The sequence below is a fragment of the Phyllostomus discolor genome, chromosome 5, assembly GCF_004126475.2.
Source record: "Phyllostomus discolor isolate MPI-MPIP mPhyDis1 chromosome 5, mPhyDis1.pri.v3, whole genome shotgun sequence".
NCBI classification, from domain to species: domain Eukaryota; kingdom Metazoa; phylum Chordata; class Mammalia; order Chiroptera; family Phyllostomidae; genus Phyllostomus; species Phyllostomus discolor.
The window spans coordinates 78,412,118-78,435,749 of NC_040907.2; the positions used below are offsets into that span (position 1 = coordinate 78,412,118).

The 23,632-nt window shown below is 40.4% G+C and overlaps 1 protein-coding gene across 2 annotated transcripts in view; it reads right to left on the reverse strand.

The window, feature by feature from the left end:
• The window catches only part of KDM1B (lysine demethylase 1B), a 55,147-nt gene that overhangs the window by 10,193 nt on the left and 21,322 nt on the right, over positions 1-23,632 (reverse strand). For both annotated transcript variants that reach the window (XM_028512079.2, XM_036026456.1), the window contains exons 8-17: positions 21,158-21,196; positions 17,364-17,568; positions 15,584-15,768; positions 13,067-13,243; positions 12,647-12,721; positions 10,247-10,384; positions 9,169-9,340; positions 6,358-6,485; positions 5,216-5,347; positions 4,561-4,635 (exon numbers count right to left, since the gene is read on the reverse strand). In XM_028512079.2, coding sequence (XP_028367880.1) covers positions 4,561-4,635; positions 5,216-5,347; positions 6,358-6,485; positions 9,169-9,340; positions 10,247-10,384; positions 12,647-12,721; positions 13,067-13,243; positions 15,584-15,768; positions 17,364-17,568; positions 21,158-21,196 — 1,326 coding nt within the window. The remainder of the gene's footprint in view (positions 1-4,560; positions 4,636-5,215; positions 5,348-6,357; positions 6,486-9,168; positions 9,341-10,246; positions 10,385-12,646; positions 12,722-13,066; positions 13,244-15,583; positions 15,769-17,363; positions 17,569-21,157; positions 21,197-23,632) is intronic.

Sequence of the window (23,632 nt, forward strand, 5' to 3'; positions counted from 1 at the left end):
GTTTTAAGGGAGGAAGTAATTTACTGCAGGGTCCAAATGCCTTACAAATTCATTCAGTTAACAGATGAACTCATAGATGCTAACAAAGCCTTCCAGAATGACTCTTGAAAGTCACATCATAAAACCAGGCCATCAAAGAAACTTGCCATCTCTCGACACAATCAGGAAATTCCTGGCTCCAGAACCATGTTACCATTGCCACAATCAGGAGCCACTACTACTGCTACCAGAATCATGCCACTTTATAGAACAACCTTCACCAGCAAAATGGGTTCCTCATGCCCTGAGTCTTGACTCCCTTGCAGTTAATGGATCTGTACTGTCCATTCTGAAGAACCCAACACCTTGACCATTATGCTTGTCAGCAGATGCAGCAGAAGTGAAGTAAAAGCCAGACTATACCTTCCAAATCATGCAAGTGCATCTGAGTGACTAACCCATTTCTTACTGAGAGCCTCAGCTGCAAAGGAGTCTGGGAAGGGGTGTGCATGTGTGTGTGCGCACACACTTACTTTCTGTCATCTACAGTACTGTAACAGGAAGACGGGAGTGGAATGAAGCTGAATGCCAAGCACCAAATCTACTATGGCCTTCATCAAAGATTTAGTGTATTTGGCTTGAACCCCAAACTCCATGATCACAGGAAGTTCAGAGTTCTTCCTGGGATTTTGTCATTGTTTACTGTCAAAGAAAATTAGAAAATTTAAAAATAAAAACGTACTCTATCCTCAATCTCATTATTGAAAATAACTACGATGCAAGGCTTCCAGCCAAGATAAAGGGGTAGGTAGATACTCTTTGCTTCCTCGCAAAACCAAAAGGACAAAAACCAATTTAAAAACAGAAAACCACCAGGAAATCAAACTGTGTGGGAAGTCCAACAACCAAGGAGTTAAAAAAGAAACATTCATCCACACTGGTAGGAGGGGTGGAGATGGGCAGCCAGGGTGGAGAGAAGGCATGGCAAGGCAGCAGCTGGTGGACCAGGCAGTCCCACATTCATGTGCAGATAAACTGGGAGGACAAATGGGGAGTGAGACACACCACACAATCCAGGGTTTCAGCACAGGTCAGTAAAGACCCAAAATCTCTGGCTGTACCAGAGGCTGTAAAATTCTGTGGGGGGTGTGGCAGCAGGATAAACTTCCAGTCTCATAGGAGAGTCCACTGGAGAGACCCACAGGTTCCTAGAACATACACAAACCCACCCAACCAGGAATCAGCACTAGGGCAGCACCTGAAAGGGCACAATACAATTCCAGGTAGTGGAGGAAGGGACTAAAAGCAGGGCAGAAGCCCAGCAAGTGGCACTGTTACCTCTCTGACCCCTCCCCCACATAGAGCATCACAACACAGCAACATGGGTTGTCCCGCCCTGGGGAATACCTAAGGCTCCGCCCCTTATTACGTGACAGGCTTGTGGAGACACACACACACACACACACACACACACACAAAAGCCCAAATGAAAGAACAGATCAAAGCTCCAGAAAAAGAACTAAGCAATGAGAAGGTAGCCAACCTATCAGATGCGGAGTTCAAAACACTGGTAATCAAGATACTCACAGAAATAATTGAGTATGGATGCAAAATAAAGATAAAAATGAAGGCTATACAAAGTGAATAAAGAAAAATATATAAATAACCAACAGTGAAGGGAAGGAAATGGATTCAAATCAACAATTTGGAGCAAAAGGAAGAAATAAACATTCAACCAGAACAGAATGAAGAAAGAAGAATTCAAAATGAGGAGAGGCTTAGTTGTCACAGGAAGCTCTGGGACAACTTTAAATGTTCCAACACCTGAAACATAGGAATGCCAGAAGAAGACAAAAAGCAAGAAACTGAACACTCATTTGAAAAAATAATGAAGGAAAACTTCCCCAATCTGGCAAAGGAAATAGACATACAAGTCCAGGAAGCTCAGAGAGAGAGTCCCATATAAGTTGGACCCAAGGAAGTACACACCAAGGCACATCATAATTACGTTACCCAACATTAAATACAAGGAGAGAATCTTAAAAGAAGCAAGACAAAATGAGACAGTTACCTACAAAGGAGTTCCCATTAGACCCTTAGCTGATTTATGAAAAGAAACCTTTCAGGCAAGAAGAGGTTGGAAAGAAGTATTCCAAGTCATGAAAGGCGAGGGCCTACATCCAGAACCTACATTCATTACTCTATCCAGAAAAGCAATCATTTATAGTGGAAGGGCAGATAAACTGCTTCCCAGATAAGGTCCAGTTTAATCAGTTTATCATCCCCGAGCCCTTATTATATGAAATGTTAAAGGGACTTATCTAAGAAAAAGATCAAAACTATGAACAGTAAAATGATAATTAAATTTACAACTACCAACAAACCTGAAAAACTAAGCAAACAACTACAACAGGAACAGAACCACAGAAATGGAGATTGCATGGAGGATTATTAGCAGGGAGGGGGAGGGGGGGGAATTGGGGAAAAGATACAGGGAATAAGAAGCATAATTGGTAGGTACAACACAGATGGGGAGGTTTAGAATAGCATAGGAAATGAAGAAGCCAAAGAACTTATATGTATGACCCATGGACATGAACAAAGGGGGGAGATGGCAGATAGAGGGGGGTGCAGGATGGAGGGGAATAAAGGGGAGAAAAAATGGGACAATTGTAATAGCATAATCAATAAAATATACTTTAAAAAGATAACAGCTACCATGTAACAAAAAAAATACTCTCTTGGATATATAAATAAAAACCAGAAGAATATAAGGATCTAGAGATTTTTCTTAATAACAAAAAAAGTTTTTAAAACCAACAGCCACAAGATAGAAATACTCTGGCAAAGAACTAAAGGCTGATCTCTGTGGAAGCAACGTTAATTGAATTACATTTTTTCAAATGTTTATCTTTCACCTATAAACCAGGGAAACTTCGAATTCAAACTGTGTGGTGTGTGCTGACAACCATAAAAATAAAAATATTTGCTTTTACCACTCAGAGCTGGCTTTGAAATGCAGGCTGGAGCTATGCCCTGAAATCTCTGGAGAGACAGAATACAAAGAAAGGAGTAAACGCGCCCACTCAGGGTTGGCAGAGGGTGACCCAGCAGAGTGAGTCTAATGAGCATGTTATCTTGGATGCCAAAAGGCCAAGTTACAATGTATCAGGGGCTGAGCCATTCACTGACTTGCAATTTTATTTTATTTTATTTATTTTATTTTTTTTAAGATTTTATTTATTTATTTTTAGAGAGGGAAGGGAGGGAGAGAGAGAGAGAGGCAAACATTGATGTGTGGTTGCTGGGGGCCGTGGCCCGCAACCCAGGCATGTGCCCTGGCTGGGAATCGAACCTGCGACACTTTGGTTCGCAGCCCGAGCTCAATCCACTGAGCTACGCCAGCCAGGGCCTGACTTGCAATTTTAAAAAGAGGGACTAAAAAAATTTTTTTCTAGTAGGGAGATCTTTAGAGATTAGCCTCATCCTCATCTCGGGGCTCACGGACAAGGACACTATTGCCCAGTGGTTCTCCACTCTGGCTACATGCTGTAATCTCTTGGGGAACATTACAAACACGACCAGACCAGTTCAGAAAAAATCCCTGTGGGGTGAAGTTTTGCAGCCTTTCTTTTAAAGCACCTTCTGGGTGATTCTAATGTGCAGCCAGAACGGAGAACCACTATTAGTCCCAAGTCTACAGGACCACTACGAACTACCCAACTAGTTAAACCCAAGACTAACACGAGGACCCATCCTCTGGACTCATACACTATACCCTGTCTTTCCATTTGGCATGCAATCCTTTATTTCTGTTTGAATACCAAGGACTGTGAAATATTAAGATCAATGAAAAGTATAAAACATAGCTAGTCTAGGAACTAGTGATAGTTTGTCAATTATACTTTTTGGAAATCATTTTAGATATTATAACTAAATTTAAATAAACTATGGGGTTTACTAATCCCCTCCTTCCCAAATAAGCACCTTTGTTCTACATTACAGAAATCTCAGTATGATTTTACATATTATATCACAACACCTTTCACTGTCCAGTTACTAAAGTGGTTTATAAAAAATTCAAATAATATAAAAGTACTTCTGCAGTTTCAAAATGAAAACATAGAGCTTTCTTGATATGAAAATCAGTTCTGTGAAAAAACAAACAACAACAACAACAAAAATACCAGTTTGGAACACTCAGTTAAAGTAAAATGGCTCTTTTTTTATGCAGGACTTCTCACAGCCTTAATATGCTCCTATTTAACCCGAAAAGTGGACTGTAGTATACAATACTTTTCAAATTTATGTAGCCAAAGAATTTATTTTCTTGTTCAATTCTCAGGACTAATGTAGCATAGAACTCACTTTAAGAAACCTACTCAGATTTCCACCTTTATGAATCTATAAAGTGTTATATTAGTTAAATCGGACTTACACATTCTAAGTGGACATACCTAACTCTTCAGAAATCAAAAAAGGTGTTCCAGAAAAAATACCAAAGGCCAACTTCCTGGTGGAAAAGGCTCTTTTCCCTTATTTCTGGGCCCCTGAAGCACCTAGTGAAATTTTAGGACTCACCTTTTGTGCTGTGTACCCTGTCCCATCTGTTGTGGTAACTTGTACTTCATCTCCAGAATAATCAATACTCTGTACCTGCTCAAGAAAGACAACTATAAAAAACATGATGGGACCACATGATCCGGGACCCTCTGCAGTTCCATATGTCAGTTTACACCCCTGTGGAAATGCTATAGAAAATCATTTCCTGACATTCAGAGTTCAAAGCAACAGTTACACCCTATTTCAAGGAACTATTATTCAGCCATTAAAATTTATAAATACTATATCAAAATATGGAAAACACTAATAATAGAGTGTAAAGTGTAACATACAGAATTGCCCCTATGGTTACAACAATGTACAATACAAAAGCACAGGGACAAAAATATGAAGGGAAAATCTTGCAGTGAAAATTACTGCTTCGGGTCAGGGATGTTGTGAGCAACTTCAACATTTTATTATTAATGAAAATGCATCTGTGCCACTACTGTTTCCAAACATTAGCAGCTACGTAACTGATATGGATGATGCTACAACCATGTCATAAAAATACTAGGAGGCATCGGCTGACCGTCACAGCAACTGTCTGTCTCTTTTGTAACCCACATGCCCCAAACTTCCCATCCTCTAAAAGCAAGGCCACACCATAGCCTGCTACTGCTGTCATACTCACTGGAGATTTGAGCCGAATGTCTAGTCCTTCAGCCAGCTTTTCAATGATGACAGAATAGCCAGGAGTGAGGAGAGTGTGGTCACCAGCAAATTGGGCAAAGAATTCATTGTGGTCCCAGGAGCGAGCAGACACCTAGGAAACAACGGGAGAGGTTGGGAACAGACGAGGTGTTCCCACCTCTTGAGTCTGCACCTAAGGGACAAGAAAGGACCCCAAAGTGGGAAAACACCACCTGAGGCCAGAGAGCAGGGCTTCTGTGAACAGGGAAAAACATAATGGAAGGAGGAGACACACAGACCAACCCAGGTAGATTCCACTGCTGAGCAAGGAAACTGCTCAACAACGCACAAGAAAGCTTACTTTAGAACAAAAGGTAGGTGTGATTTGGCTGTGAATACCACTCCTTAATAAAAATAAAAGGCATGTTATGTATCAACAATTCTAGAGAAGGAGAATTCTATGAAGTAAAACTGCATCTGATCAACTCCATATAAAATCATGCCAACTGCAGGTCTTCAGCATGGAAAGTCTAGAGAGGTTGAAATGCAGCAAGATTATGGAAAACAATGCTATTCCAATTGCTGTGAAGAATCCAAGGAAGATGGAGAGGTCCAAAAGAGAACAATTCAGTCAGGAGCCTCTATTCAAAATATAGAATATATAAGTATCAAAATCATAGTTGGTTAAATAGGTTAGGTAAATTTAAATGTATCTTAGCAAGATAAACAGACCGTGACTGCAAGGACACTCTCCTTTGGTGAGCAGTGTGTTCAGGCCCTGCCGGGTTCCAGAGAAAGGCCTCCGGCCCTCCCAGAAGCGCAAGAAGGCTCAAGGCTCTGGACCCCTCCCCAGTTCAGCTCAACAGTGCTCCTGGATTAGGTTTACACATTGAGCTTCTTCACAGGCATCACTGGAAAAGAGGTTTCTCTTGTTTTGTTTTGTTTAACAAAAAAATAATTTTTTTCAAAACCACCGTGGGGTTAATATGCTCTAAATCGTGGTTTTCAAACTTTTCAGCAGTAGAACCATTGTTTCCTGTTTATCCAAACCAGACTAAGTTCAGTGTTGAGATTATATAAAATACACGCACATACACAGAAACACAAGCATTTCGAAGCACATGTCACAAAACCTCATCACACCTGATGGAGGTTGCTGCCACAGGCATATTCCAGGTTGCTGAGGTGGAACTGAAGCACCTGTTCTTCCAGCTCACTGAAGTGGATACCAGATTCCTTGATAAAAGCTTTGTAGATCTCCTCTATCTTTTCTGTAATGGGAATGGATCAAAGCAGAAAAGAACAGCCTTAGCAGCATTCCCTAATACCTTATCTTTTGCTTTCAACCTCATTCAACCCGCAAACCCCCAAACTTATGGACTTTCCTAAGCCAACTCAGGGGAAACAATATTTTCATAATGTTGGCTTCTCTCAGGAAGTAAAAGCTTATCTTAACTGAAAACAAAGCTATGCAGGTTCTGCATCTTCAACCATGTTTCATTTCTGTGTGCTTGAGAAGCTCTTTCTTCTTTTGCTCAAAACAGAGAAAAGCACCCCCTGCACATGTAAAGACAGACACACAGAGAGAGAATTCCCATTCCTTTCTGGTCTCACTGCCATCACCTTAAAGTCAAGTTGTTATAACATTTCACTTCAACAGGGAGATCTGTAATACACTGGCTACTGGGTTCATTCTATCCCCCACAAGAATATTCAATTATGGACCATCATCACGTCAGCCCTGTGCCTCAGTACCTTTAATTACTGGTTCTCCGTTGCCTTTGTAATAAATCCCACACCCACAGCCAGACCATGCCAGCACATTTTTAGCCTTTCCAAACACAGCAACACCACCTGCTGACTCCCAGGCTCTGCTGGTAAATGCCAGCCCCACCCGGCCTGTGACCGCCCCCTGCATGGATGGCCCACTCCACTGCGCTCCGCTCCCAGCACAGCAGCGCCCGGACTCCACACGCCTCAGCAATCACACCTTGTTACCACCCCCCGCACTCGTCTCCTACTCCATCATGCGCTGTGATGCCATTCCAGTTACTCTTAGGCTCCATTTGAGGGTGTGGGGGAACTCACAGCTGACACATTATATGAACCTTCGTCCAGGTCACTTCTTTATAAAATTCTCGGGGAAGACAACCATCCAATGCAGACACTGCAGACACAGAGCTCTACAAAGTACTGAGAACTTGCTTCACTAGCAACAGAACTGGATATCAGCTAACTTTTGTTTTTTAGACAACTGAAGATTCTCATTAAAAATTTCCATTCTTCCACTAGACTGTAATATGGGGATGTCACAGCACCAGGCTGTTGGCCCTAGACCACTGGGCTTTTTTTTTTTTTACCACTTTCAGAGCCTTCTGGTAGAAATCCCATTCCTGCCTCCTGTCGTTTCTATTTTCCTTTAGGTTTGTAGAGGTTCATGAAGCATCAAAACTGCTGGAACAGTATATAAAATTAAGTATAAACAGACTGAGAAAAGTCTAAATATGATTTCTATGCAAATACTATTTAAAAGCTTTAGTACATATGCTTTGTGAAATTAATTCTAGCTCCTTTTCTCATGTAAAATGTAAATACTAATTTACATTTTGGTGTTTTGTGTTTTTTTTTTTCAGCTAAGTGGTAACAAAGTGAGATCTCAGACAGCTGAGATCCTGCCAGGATAGATATAACCAACCTCATATGGACATGTATGCATTATTATTTAAAGCTTTTCAAAAAACATTAATACAATGAAACTACTTACACAGTAAGGGCTGCTGATCCTCCCTTATTTTTAAGTAAGGCCAAGACAAAGCAGCATTATTACATTTTTATTTGGTGACACTGGAAGAAGTATAAAGAAAATGCTATCTAGCGATTCCCACACATGCAAAAAACACTAACTAAATTCTGAGAACACCCTGGAAGTCAGCCTCATAACTATCTTCAATTCCAAAAAATTCAGCAACTCACTATTTGGTCTGGACACTTCCGAATATAATTAAATGACCCCGGTGACCCTGGTGACTTTCCAAAAATGTTCTGTTATGGTTTGTCTGTCAGCACTAAGGGGATTACAGTCTGGGTCAGTCTCAGACGGTAGAGGGTGGAGAGGGCAGATATGAAACAAGAGACGGACCATCCCTGCTTCTGAGTTGTTTATCCCAAAGAGAGATGGAATATATATCAGGATGAGGAACTAAAATCCCTCACAAAGTAACATACAGTTGAAGCGAATTAGTTTCTTGAAAACTGAGTTTAAATGTTTGTACTTTAAGAAACTCTGACATGCTTCCAAGAACTGCAAGTAAATAAATACATTCAGATCACAGAATTGTAGGTTAAATGAGTATTAGCTTAAAAAGCAGTGTAGTAAAATCTCCGCTGGCCCCGTCATGGAAACAAGTCATGGCACACGGCCAGGTTTTCTAAAGGGCTGTGGCTAACAATGTCCATTTAGAACCAAAGCCTAATGAATCTGAAGTAAAGTTATTACATTATAATATCAATTCTTGCATTCTTAAATAAAATATACTGGGAAAAATCTTAACCTACTGCTCCAAAAATGGAAAAGAAAAGAAATCCTGGCATATAGAAACTCTTATCTAGAAAAGAAATTATGTGGTGCCTATTTATTCACATAGGGCTTGTCATATTTTAGTTAAAAGGAAGCTCTCCTGGGAAATGGAAAAATTAAACATTCACACAGTTTTTGAAATACCCACTATTGTGTAAAGATTTGTGTGTGTGTGTGCACACACAGGCACCTAAAGGTCGCTGCAGAAGTTCTGCCCCCTCTGCAGAATGGTCTGGAGAACTCATTAGTCCAAAGCGAATGCTCTGAAGGACTATTATTGCATACACTAACCTCATGGATGAATGATGCTACTGCTGACCACGCTTAGGTTATAATGAGACTCGGATAGAACAATCAGAACATCGTTCTCCCCATACCTCCTAAAGGAACATCTTGGAGCTGAGTCTTATCCTTCCTCCACTCAGAGACAACATCCAAGAGAGCATTAAAATGAAAATCCATGCGCTTGTCAATAGTGGGGTCAGTAATTCTTCCACCTTCCTGAATTAAGTCACATCTTTCTCCAAATTTATGCATGCTGATGCCAAGCTTCAAAATAATAAGAATAAGAAGGTGAAAATTTTCCCTGGAAAAAATACGTACAGGTTCTATGCTGAAATTAAACAGAGCTCTCAAGGAGGAAATGGTCTAGTACCTCTCAAAAATGAAGCCAAATATTCTTAGTAGAAAATGGCAGCAAAGGAAGGCAGTGAAAAAATAGCATGAAATCTGTAAGGCCTTATTTCATGAGGATGTTAGTGTGACGCAGCAGCTTCCACACCAGGCACCCTCAGCCTTGCAGCCAGGGTTTGCTGATGCCGCAGGTGCCGTGCTGTGCACCGCCGCTCCTTGCTCTGACTCTCACGTAAACGAGCATGCCAACACGCAAACACTCCCAGGAGTTAAACTGGATTTCCCGTCAATAAAGATGCCAGGAAAAGCCTTGGGCCTACCAGGTCTTCAAAGAAACTACACAGGGGTGCCCAATAAAAGACAGGATGCCCAGTTATCTCTGACTCTCAGATAAACAGCAACAAACCTTTTTTCAGTATAAGTATGTACCAAACATTGCATGTAAACTATCCTGTGTAATATCTGGGACATACTTATACTAAAAAAATTACTTATTTATCTGAATTTAACTGGGCATTCTGTATTATTGTTTATTTCATCTGGCAACCCTAAAACTACGAGCTAATCCCATGGTCTGCAAATAATACACAAATATAATTAAGTATCTTGGAAAAAGAAAAAAATATTTTAAGTCCTCTAGTACCACCTTCTCTGAAAAGAAGAACTGTAATTGTCTTTATTTACTTTTCGGAGAAGAAGAGGCAAGAAATCATTCTGGAGTTGTTCATTACTATTTAGGAGCACATTAATACTACACAGAAGTAAACTGAGAATTTTTTCTTCTCCTTGTCTACAGTACACATCTTAAAGACAGAAACGCACTTGTTCACACATGAGTGCTACTGGGTTGTTAATGCAGCCATTGACGATCTGGGCTCCTCTCCCCACGGTGACGCCTGTAAAGGATTTATCATCCCACACTCGGCCTCCAATTCTATCTTTGGCTTCCAGCACAGTCACCTAAAAAGACAGACAATTGGGGAAGCTAAATAAGATAGAATAGTCATATCAAATGGACTACTATAAATGTAGAACAATATAGTTAAATAAGCTCCATAGCTGGCTGCTGTTTTTTATTATACTACTAGAGAAATGACTTTGAAAAGAAGCTGAAACAGCTGTTAAACCCTGATTCTAACAAGGAGAAATAGTGAATAGTGAATAGTGAATAGTCTGCTGGTAAAATCCTCAAACTGTTCTCTCAAATGCTGTATGATAAAATTTGATGAACTAGCACATGAAATGCACTTGGAAGGCTTTTACTAAACAGTATTCCATTATTAAAAAGCACTCACTATTAAAATCTAGGTAAAAGAGGAGGATTTGTTCTTTCAAATACCTATGTATGTAGCAAAATTCCTTTAATACTGCACATATGCCTGAGCTTCCCCAAGATATGACTATCACTTAAAAAAAAAAATCCTGTCACCACATGGTCATCAATGACCTAAGCAGATTGGTCCCACACGCAGGATTTTAACTCCTTCACATTTTTCATTCCGGTGGCACGAGAAGCTGCTCTCAGGTGGTCGCCCCCGTGACTCAAAGTGCTACTCTATAGTACTTTGGGACTTTCTATATCAAGTACTTGACCCATATCAAGTACTTATATGATCTATAAGTACTTATAGTACTTATAATACTTTCTGGGACTGCAGTAACTGAAAATGTGCGTTCTATTCAATGCAAGGCCAGCCACTTCATCTCTGGGTCCCTGGAAGCACTCCTTCACATTGCTCTAGAAAGATCCCTGAGTCACCCATCTCTCAGGCGACTCATTTTCTAATCATGAGAGGGATGGATGGTCTCTGTGGGGTCTCCCTCATCTCCTGGCAAAGGAAAGGGGAGAGAAATAGAGGTCCTCTGAATATTGTCCTTTCTCAGACCTGTATTCCTCATTTTCTCCCATTAGAAAGGTTATAACTGGTGGTTCCACCCTCCCCACCCTCCACACTTCAGATTAACACAGAACCATCCGTGTTTCTAGTTTCCTTTCAGTGTGAGAGGAAGGCTCAACATTAAAGACTCTGGATAGTAACAACCTCCCCTGTAACATAATCTGTGGGTTTCACAAGTGAAAAACAAACAAGAAGCCTTGGCCCTAGTATCTAAAGCTGAAATAAATAACCAATAAATTAAAACACCTCAAAGCTTAATGCCACTAAGAAAAATTTACAAATGCAAACACACTTCTTGTAAATCCAACTCAGATTCCTCTGCTTTGTCAGCAACATAATGTGATTCAAGACTTAGGTTCTCCACTCAATCAAGAGGAAAGCCTGTCCCAGGCACAGCTATTGGAAACTTTTCTTCTCCCCGAAGCTCCTCCATCAGAGAAGATATTGTGAAAAAAGAAGTTATTATTTTCTTTTAGCCAGACAGAGAAGAGCAAAGAGACTAAATCAATTTTACCAAATTAATTTTCACATTTGGATTAAGGGAAAACCAAAGTCCTTGCAAAACAACTTTTTAAAAAGGAGAAATATGTCAGATTTAGGAAGTCACAGAAATCTGGGGGATGATTAATTTGAATGAGTGTAACACAAATTAGATACTGAACTGCACAAATGGTTTTTTGTAATAGTCTCTATTTTGGCTAATTTTGAACAACTGGAATAAGACAACATACCAGATAAAAAGAAAAAATATCCCAGCTTGGAAAAGCAGGCAACCTCAAATATATACAGTACTTTAAAAGTCATGTGATTCTGTCCCAACCATGGATTAGCTAGTCCAATCTTGCTCCCAAAACCAAAGATTTTTGTTTCTCAGAATCAGATTCAAAGGGTTCCTTTAATTTGCATAAGAAAATGTAGCTGGGTATTTCAGAAACTTTTACAAAAGAAAGTAAATTTCCAAGTTGCTATCTGTTGTCTCAAACTATTGCGGAAATAATGGATTTCCCTCAGTGCTCCCTCTATTGTGCCAACAACACTCTGTCAGGAATTTCTGCTTTGATACCAACTTCAAATCTCTTCTGAGTTGCTCATTGAGTGTAAAACTTTCCAAAGCTGTGGGAATTTCTGTACTCCTCTACCTTTCTTTTATTAAACCAGCTTCAATTTTTGTATCTTTTCTAGGATTGTAAAGATATAAAGACACCATCACGTATTCAGCATTCTTTGCTAAAATCATGAACTGAATTCTGAGACTTAGAAAATCAGGACCTGAGGAGCAGTTAGTTAACCATCTGTTTCTGCCTCCATGAGCCAAAAATCTTACCTTAATTCCAAAGTTATGCAGTTGCCTAGCAGCTGCTAATCCTGCTGGACCGGCCCCGACAATGATGACTGATTTCTTTAGGGGAGAAAAAAAAAAGCAATGAAAACAATGTGCTAGTTTAGTTGTTCTGGAAGGTACTAAAAACCAAGCAATGTTGGTTCATGTACATTTCTTTGATGTCCATAGCAGAAAGTAATTTTCCTAAAGTATACTGTAGAACTTTTCTTACGTAATCCCTTCCTCTTTTCTACAGTCCAGGGAAACAATGCCTGATAGTACCCTCTCCAGAGAAAACACATAGGCTAAAAAGTCTCGAGTTACAACTTATTGGTGATAATGTGGCTTTTGATTGTATTAACAACCATGGACAAGCCTTCATCATGACCGATGGTAGTACTATTGCTAGAGCGAGTCACCCACACTGTGGTAATCTTTAGGAAGAAGGTGCTGGTCGGTGCCGATGCTGAGAACGCCTGTGTTGATGAGACCTTTTCTCGTCATAAAATAAAGTATCCTCTCGACTTCTTGAACACATCGAATGCGCACGAGACCCCGGACAATGATGTGAGGAATACATTTATGAGGAGTAAGAGCTTCCTGTGTTTGGAAATAAAACCAAACTGTTAAGGCAAATAAACAAAAAGCACCTCTTGGTTCCTCAAAAAGTTAAACACAGAATTACCATATGACCCAGCAATTCCACTACTAGGTACATACCCAAAGGAATTGAAAGCAGATGTTCAAACAAAATGTTCAAAGAAGCACTGTTTGAAGAGCCAAAAAAATGTTCATCAATGGCAGAATGGATAAACAAATGTGGTCCATCCATATTTTATTTAGCCATAAGAAGCAATGAAGTACCGACCCATATGTTTCAACATGCGTGAACCTTGAAAACATTATGCTAAGTGAAGAAGTTCATTATAGAAGGCCACGTATTGTCTGATTCCATTTACATGAAATGTCTAGAACGGGCAAATCCATAGAGACAGAGAGTAGATCACTGGCTGCTCAGGAAAGGGAGGAATAGGGAGTCACTGCTTAAGAACTGTGGGGTTTCCTCTTGGGGCAATAAAAAATTTTTGGAACCAGATACCGGTGATGGATAAACAGCATTGTATATGTACTTAATGCCACTGAATGATCCATTTTAGAATAAAATGGCAATTTTATGTTGCATTTTTATCACAATAAAAAGAAACTCTCAGGGTCATTCAAATCCACCATTAATCACTAAGCTATAACAAAGATCAAAGGGAATCTTCCCTGGTGAAGGGACAAAAGGCAGATACAGTAGTTTGTATCTTACCATACACACTTCCTCTCACTGAGAATGACTGCTACAGGAAGTATGGGGACAGACATCACAAATATAAGCCTGGCTCAATAAACCACACAACAAAGGTCATTGTAGAAGCCCAGGCTATTCTGTGTACTGGCAGCAGGAAAAATTGGATTCTGATCACTGATAAGAGGAGGGAGGACCACCGAGGAACTTGGAGTGTGGGGAAAGACAACACCACCTTTCTCTGCTTGGCCCAGCTTTGGCAAGGTCATGGTCCATCTCAAAGATTCCCGAGTAATGGCAGCCTTGGCCTGGGGTGAAGTTAGAACAGGCACTGCAGATGAGGGTGAGGGGTCCTTCCCTACCCTTGGCCTCTCCTTTACTTGACACCAAACCCCAGCCCCACCAGAACCTGAACGAACCCAGGAAGATGACGATACACTCGAAGCATTCAAAAAACAACACATACAATACTGACCTTCATTGTTTCAGAAAATAAAATGTGTTTGTATTTATGAAATTTAAAAAACCATTTCAAAACCATTTCAAAGTCTCTGATTCTTCTGTAGAAAACATTTGTGTTTTACCACTAAAGTACTAAATATACATAATACCTACTCTCTTACTAAAAATTAAAATGGATCCAGATTGACAAGTCAGGATTTTTTCCATAAGACTCTTTCCCTATGTAAGTTAAAGTTCAAAGGCAAATTTAAAAAATGTAAAGAAAGATCGAAGGTTGTTTCTGAAAAGTATCTTCATAATTACTTACAGGAAATTCTGATCACAATTTTGTTCAGTTCAGCAAATGTTTATTGAGCACCTACCTCCATCCTGCTGGAGAGGAAACAAGTAATTCCACCTTGCCCAGCCTACTTACCTGGGGTGTAATTCATACAAATGGCATTAACAGCCATCACTTAATCAGGTCACCTCATACTGGAGTCTAATCCAGTGAAATACCAGGATGGAACTGGAAAATCTTTCTTGGTGGCCTTGCAAAATGTTCTGCATTGAGCAGTCACTTGGTAATTGCAGAAGAAATTAATAAGTCAGAAAAATACTAGGATCAGGAAAGACTGTTTAAAAAACAAACAAACAAAAAACCTGTACTCCACCCCCATGTCCACATTTATCTTTGTCCCTTTCAAGGTTGGTACTGTGTGTATAAGGCCCCTAACATTTCTTCAGTCCCGACAGAGAACAAAGATTGTTGGAGGATAACAAGGGGGATAAGAATTCTGCCCTCGATGGGTTTAATCCAGCCCTCAGTGTTTCACTTTTTCTTCTGGGGTAGCCACTGGAACTATTTGAACCAAACTTTGCACCTTACAGTCACGCACTGAGTCGTCAAGAATTCTGATGGTCCAAAGTGGTGGTTCTCACGTTGCCCCCATTGGGCAATAGCTGGAATCACTTTTGGTTGTCACAACTGGGGGTGCTCTGACATTCAGTGGGTAGAGGCCAAGGATGCGGCCAAACACACTACAATGCACAGGACAGTCCCTCACACAAAGACTAAGCCCCCAAAATGTCAACACTGCTGAGGGGGAGAAAGCCTGGCTGAAAGGTTCCATCCACAGGTAAAGCAGCTTCTGTCTTTCAAGGGAAGTGTCTGTCTGTGAGCTGATAGCTAACATGCCCCCACTTACTTTGCAGTTAGTGTACCACAGGGCCAAGATGAGGTTCCTCAAGGCCAGGTACATGGTGGGGTCTCGAGAATACTCTGGGAACTCATAGAGCTCATCCAGCTCCATCACGTCTGGCCGCACGCAGAGGGCTTTGCCGCACTCATTGGGCTGGTAGAAAGGCTGGAAGTACCGGTTCATGCCTGGAACTGACAGAAGCACAAACAGGCAATCCTCCAGCTGTCACTTCCAAATTTGGGCGAATTAAAGAGTAAGATCAACCAGCAAGGACGGCCAAGACAAGCTCCAGCCTATCCCATTACATTGCTGCTTCCTCCATCCAGTTAGATAACATACACACATGTGCAAATTAAACAAACAGTTTTCCCATTCTTCACAAATTTAATTTCCACGGTATGGGCAATTTTTTAAAAGTTGTAATTATGGTAAAAAACACATACCATAAAATTTACCATCTTAGCCTTGTTTAAGTATATAGTCAGTAGCATTTTAAGTATATTCATATTTTTGTGTAACAGATATCCAGAAATTTTACAACCCGCAGGACTCAAACTCTGTACTGACTGAACACCGACTTCACATGGAAATATATTTTAAAAGTAACTATTACTGGAATTTGATTACAGAGTGAACAGGTTCACAAAACTAAACAGCATTCACTAACTCCTGCTAATGCTTGAGGGGGTGTGGCTCACAGACCATCAGTGCTGTTCCTTTGAATAGAAATTTCAATATAATAGATATTTGTTTTTACAAAGACAGGAAATTGTTATTTTCTAATATTTTCTAACCTGGTTTTTAAAATTTATGACGTCAGGAGCACTTTTCTATGCCATTAAATAGGACTTCAGTGGACATATATTTTATCATTTAATCATTCCACTAATGCTGGGCACTTAAACTTCATCCAATTACTCCCCATTATAAGCAAGGCCACACAAATTTCTTTGAACATAAATCTTTGGACTTCCTTTTATAATTACTTTGATAGTTTAGTTAGGATAAATTCATAGGGTCAACAGGTACTAACTTTAAGGATTTTGATTCAGACTGCCAAACTATCTTATGTAAATGCACACACCCATTAATTTGAGTGTCTTAAACTAACACTGGGATTTTTCTCCTCTGCTTTGATTTCTACCACAGCTCAATTTTTAGAGGGCCCGTGTTATGAGTTATAACCCTTAGATAAGGCCACAATGTCAAAATCTTTTTGCACTATCAAAAATAAAGTATTTGAAAAATAACATTTAAAAATGAAGTTTGTTATCGTTCAGGCAGAAGATCTAGATTTCTTTCTTGTACACAAAGAATTCTGATATGGAATTTTAAAGATATGATCAACAGCATGCCTGCCATGCCCTAAAGTTTTGAATTTTTTCAAGAGTGGATAATTTTGCTGAGATTCTCAATGACATAATTAAAAGAGAAAGACTCAGAGAAAATAAAAAGGCTGCTCATATAGTCACACGTTCTTCTAGTATGTTAAGTGGTTGCATTATTGTCAACTTATCCAGCTTTCAAACAAATACTCATTAAACTCCGTAGACACAATTCCTGGACAAATGTACAGGCTTTCCAATTGCTGAGGAAACATTAACTGCACAATATACACACATGGTATGACATCCACAGTATCACCAAATCCGTGATATCATGAGGTGCGTCATACCATATGTTGCCCACATTAAAAGTCTTTTCCATTCTCCTCACCCGCACGTTTCCAGGGACTCCAGGGACTGAGGGGGAGGGGAAAGCGGGGAGTGCCAGGACCAGCTCTCACCCAGCACAGAGGGGACTGCCTTGGGGTGCTCCAGCTTCCCCGGGCTGGCTTCGCTGGCTGCGCGGTTTGTGCTGGTGCAGGAGGGGCTCATGCCAACGCAGTCGGGGTAGTAGGCAGAGAGCAGGGGTGCTGCCACGCTGTCTTTCAGCAAAGGAGGTAGAATGAGCATGGAGTACCACCAATGGTTGGAAACTTCCGACACTCTCTGAAATGGGCAGAGCAAGACTGAGAGGGACAATGGCAGACAAGAAATGTACATGCAGATTTAGCCAAGCTCAGATGATTCTCTTCTTGGTATTCGCCCTAACCCTTCCACTCTCTCTGCCTTCTCCCACTCAACAATCCTATATGCCAGAGTTGCTGGCATATACCTAGAGAGCATGTTTCCAAGGCAGAGTTATTTCAAATGTACAGCAACAGCTTCCTCCTCTCTCCCACCCCCTCCTCAGCAAGCCTACCAACTCCAGTTCAGTCGTAAAGCAGCATCCACTGGCTACATTGCAAGCCTAGGTTTAAGTGTGACGTGACATTTTTCTTTCTTTTCAGTATTTATCATCCATCCCCTAACCTTTCTTTTTACTTAGGATCCAAAGATAATTGAAATTGCAAAACAGGGCAGAAAAAAATAATTCTCCTACGCAGTAGGCCAGCATTACTGCTTTTTGGCAGAGGCTACTAAAGAATGTTCAGAGGGAAAAGTGCACTACAACCATCCAAATAGAGGCAAAAAGAACTGAACAAGAGAAGTTCGTTTCAGTCTTAAAATATATGATCATATTCCAGAGTAGATTTAACATATGGAATCATTGAATCAAAGCATCCCCATAACGCTAACTCTTGCAATAAAAATAAAATTTGTTCAGCTCCTAAAGCAACACTCCACAAACCCTATTGTTAGAAAGCCTTTTCTAAAAGTGATCTTGAATGTGTGTTCTGAGAATTCTAAGAATCTGATGCAGAAGAACCTTAAACTCAGGGTGCCTCTGGTGTTTGTTCCCTATGCTCCCAGTAAATGCCACTTGCCACCAAGCAGGGGCCCGCATGCGGCCCAGGATGGCTACAAATGTGGTCCAACACAAAACATTCACTTAAAAAATTTCACTTAAAACTTTGAGATTTTTTTTGTGATTACATGTTGCAACATGTTTAACGTGTGGGCCAAAACAACTCTTCTTCCATTGTGGCCCAGAGACACCAAAAGGTTGGACACACCTGGATCTAGTTTGGAGATGTGTTTTGTTTGCCCTTCAAATTTCAGAGTCCAATTCTGAGACAAGCACTTTTCCGTTTACTACAAGTCTCAATGCTCCCTATAAATCACTCCCAGCTGCTGTCCACATTCATTGTTATGTGCCTTGCCCCCAAGGCCTTTCAGTGTGCAATTTGTTCTCAAGGCTTGTTTTAGGTTTGGCTACCCTTGCCCACCTTGAGCTGTACCAAAAAGAAAGGAAGCTTCAGTCCCTTTCCCAACACACCAGGACTAACCCTAACCCCCCTCTGAGCTCAGCCCCAAGGAGAGAGCACACTGAGTGCTCAGACCCTGACACTCCAAATACACCACAGAGAGGGCAGAATGTAGGTGCCTTTAAAAACATGAACCTAAGCTCTCCCATTCTCTTCTGCTTCCTGAGTCCTGCAGCTGTGTTGGTTAACTGCATCAGGACCCAAGAAAGAGCCCCTGCCATCCTATTACCTCCCACTAGTCTTTTCTTCCTATAGAAGTCCACTTGAGGGTGCTCCAACCAGCCTCTGCACTGACACATGAGAAACTTAAACAGTGACTAATAAACCAGCATTTGATCTAGCTATTCCAAGTCTGTTCTCTCAACATGCTCACCACTCCTGAACACCTGGCTATATAGTTTTGCCCTTTTGCCATCAAAAATTCTACTCTCACCTTGAATACACATACCAAGAAAGAAATTGTACTCGATGTAGTCAGTCTATCAATTTAACAAATACCCACTATACTTGATTAAATAGTATTCCCCCAGAACCTCAGAATGAGACCTTTACTGGAAATCTTGTCATACTGGAGTAGAGTGAGCCCTACATTCAACAGACTATTATCCTTGTAAGAGGAGGAAAGACAGAGAAACAGGGGTGACACACAGGGAGAGGGTCATGTGATGACAGAGGCAGAGACTGGAGTGATGCATCTACAAGCCAAGGAATGCCAAGAACTGCAACAGCCCTGACTGGTGTGGCTCAGTGGGTTGGGTGTTGTCTGCAAACCGGAAGATTGCTGGTTTGATTCCTGGTCAGGGCACGTTGTCTGGGTTGTGAGCCAAGATCCTGGTTGGGGGTGGGTGAGAGGCAACCAACTAATGTTTCTCTTGCACATCAATGTTTCTCTCCCTCTTTCTCTCCCTCCTTTCCCCTCTCTCTAAAAATAAATAAAATATTTTTTAAATTATTTGGGGGAAAAAAAGAATTGCTGGTAATACCAGAAGCTGGAAGAAGAAGGAAGGATCCTCCCCTAGAGCCTTCAGGGGGAGGATGGCCCTGCTAACTCCTTGATTTTGGACACAGAGGCTCTGGAATGATGAGACAATAAACTTCTGTTGCTTTGAGCCACCTGGTCCATGGTGATTTGTTATGGCAGCCCTAGGAAACTTACAATCACTCAAAATTCAGAAACTGTGTTAAAAGTGACCCTAGAATCCATAGGGACAGAAAAAGGGAGGGTGGGTGATATGGCTATAAACCTGCTCCTGACTCTTCCTTAACAAAATGCAAAAATAAATAACTGGCAGGTGAACATTCAGGGGTTCCTCCAAACTTTTAAAACTTCAGATACCCCAAGAATATGGCTTCTGTCCTAAGTTCAAATTCTTCTGCCTGCAAAATGGCCTAAATGTTAGTGGACATATTCATAAGGTACTGTGATTGTATTCAAGTTCTTTTTTCCTTAATTTCTATAATCTCATCCTGTCTACTCTAATGCAGATATTATCTGGGCTACTAGTTTACCATAGAAATATTTTAGGGTACAACTAGTTATTAAAAAAGTGTGCATGTGTATCTCACACACCTCTTTTATATAACAGTGGTTTTAACATAGATTTGCTAGATGTCAATTCTCCCTTTGCCTAAAAATCAACCCCAGTCCCTGAGTTTCAGACAATTAGAAAAACTGCAGGTTAACAGTCTTGGATTACTAAAATACAAAATAACTCAGAATCTCAGAATTTTAGAAACTTGGGAGTATTAAAAAGTCTTTTTCTGAAACATCCATTGGATCTGGTTCTACATCCCCTGGACTTTGCCGGCTCCGGCAGCAAAGCTTTGTAAGATAATGAAAACTGCCGAGGCTTTGCCAGCTAGAGATGCTGCTTTTCCTTCCACAGCAGGGACAGGACAAAGTAGTGACACTGAGGTTAGAACACATGAGAACACTCTCACAGCTGAATCTGGGCCAACACCATCAAATTATGCACCCCCTGTTCTTTCTTCTTGGAAGGATTCAAGCAGAGACACAGTCATAAAGTCACCCGTGAAAAACATTTAACAAGCCTGATCCCTACAGTAAAGCAAGGTAGCAGTTTCTTCCTTTTTATTTCCTTTTAATGTGAAGCAATATAACTTTACTTTTCTTGTTAAAAGGTAGGGAGGATCACCTATAATACCACTACTGCTAGCACCTTCATCATATCATTATCATGTTAGAGTAAAAAGCCTCTGATCAGCAACCAAAGAGAGAGAAACTCACAAAACTGTTAATGTCATTTATGTGTAACACTGAACACTGCAGGTGCACTGAACTCCGATCTAGAACACACAGAAATACTCACTAGATCTTCTGGGAGGGAACACTGATCTGGGGTCTCAGGCTGCAAAGGAAAACCAAGTATTAATTAGCTTTACTTATAAAATACTGTCTTCAGTACCAATTTACCTTCAAGAAGATACCTCTTTTCACCTATCAGGCTGGCAGAGAGAAAAAGTGTGATAAGACACTGTATGAGTGAAGGTGTGGGGAGGACAGGCACTCTTACAAGGACATCCCAGGTGGAAATGTAAAGGAGAAACAATTCTGGAGAGCAAATGGACAAAATATGAAACTTTTAATGATAAAAATTTGGCACTATCTTGTTTAATTGAAGATGTATACACTGTATGCCCAGCAAATTCTAACCTTTGTTATATTTTTGAGAAAGGCCCTTGTACACGTCCATCAACAGAAGTAGAAAATGTTCAAAGGAGGATTCTTTGCAATAGGAAAAAGCTAAATACAACACAGAAGTAAATCAAGAATGGATAAATAAACTGCATCACGATCAAACAGTGGCCACTATACAGCAGTGAAAACAAACTAACTACAACCACACACTACAACACACATGCACCTTATAGGCATAATGATGCTGGAAAGCAGTCAGACCCAAAAGAAAACATGCTGTATGATTCCATTCACATAAAATTCAAAAGCAAGCAAAACATCTTTAGTGTTATAAGTCAGAATAGTAAGTGAGAGAGCAAGGGATGGAGGCTGCAAGTGAAAGGGGCTGCTGGGGGATTCTAAGGGGCTGGTAAGTGTTGCATTTCTTTACTGGAAGCTAGCTAAATGGGGACTTTGTAAAAATCCACTGGGCAATGCATTCTGATTTGTGCATCTTCTGTTTATATATTTCAATTAAGAAGTTACCTAAATAAACTGAAGATTGGTATACCATATAGCCTGGCAAATCTGGCCCTTGGAATATACTCTGGAGAAACTCTTGCACGTGTGCACTAAAAGAGGCATGCATGAGTGCTCACAGAAGCACTGTGTGCAACAGTCCAAAATCCAAAACAACCGCTGGGAACATGAACAGGAAAAGAGATACAGAGTGGTACATTCACACAATGTAACACTATACAGCAGGGGGCATTAATGGTTCCGAGCTCCAGACATCAACCTGGATACATCTGAAAACGTTGAGTGAGAAGAGCAAGTTGCAGAAGAATACAAGCAATATAATATAATTTGTAACCAGTATTAAAAACACGCAAAAGTTTACATGCTGTTTAGGGTATTGTAAATATATATTAACTCTGTAACAAAAAGCAGAGGAATAATAAACACAAAATTTGGAATACTGTTTGTCCTTGCAGGGGTATGGAAGGAAGGTAAGCTCAGGCAATGACAGACGCATTGGTAATGCTTTGTTTTTAAAACTGAGTGCTGGATACACAAATCTTTGCTTTAACTCTTTATTCCTTACACACAAATTATAAATCTTCTTTTGTGTCTAGGATTTATTTCATATTAAAGCAATGGTATGTTCTCTTTGACACAAAAATTTTATTGCTAGAAATTGATCCCACAAATATACTGAAAAATGGCAGCCCTGGCTGGTGTAGCTCAGTGGATTGAGTACAGGCTGAGAACCAAAGCATCGCAAGTTTGATTCCCAGTCAGGGCACATGCCTGGGTTGCAGGCCACGTCCCCCAGCAACCGCACATTGATGTGTGTGTGTGTGTGTGTGTGTGTGTGTGTGTGTCTCTCTCTCTCCCTCCCTTCCCTCTCTAAAAATGAATAAATAAAATCTTTAAACAAAAAGAAAGAAAAATGGCAAAAATATAAAGCTATTAATTGCAGAACTGTCCCTAATGGCAAACATTTAAAAGTCCCCTAAATGCTTTCAATCACGCTAAATTCATTATAACACATCCATTCAGTAGACTGTTTATTACACAGTCTTTAAATAGAGAGATCTTTAAAGGACTTTTAAGATAGAAGGAAGGTCCTTTAAGATACATTAAATGACAAAAGCAAGCTCCAAAACAGTGTGCTAGTACACCACCATTCTTTTTAATGTTGTTACACAAATAAACCCTTCCAGACTTTGTCCTTAACAGAATACCAAGCTGGAAACCAAAGGCACTCTGAATCAATAAAACCATTTAAATAAATATTTCAAAACCTCAGATTATCGACAGTAACAAACGGGAGCAGTGGGGTATCAAAGAAGGATTTTGAGGGGTGGGGGAAGAAGTATAAGTCGTGTGACACGCTACTTAGAAGCAGGAATTTAAGAAGACTGTGAAGACTTCAACTTTAACATGGCTGGAAGGAGAGAAAGGCAATAAGTTTTCAAAAGCTTAAGGAATCTGATACTTCTCAGTCCACCTGTAAAAATGTTCTTGATATTAAAATACACTCAACCACATGGCAAACCAAAATATGAAAGAACTTGGGATAGAAGAAACTGTGGTAAGAGAAATTGTGGGGGGCAGTAAACCCATGTAAATACAGAAGCAAGAACAAGCAAGGGAGGGACTG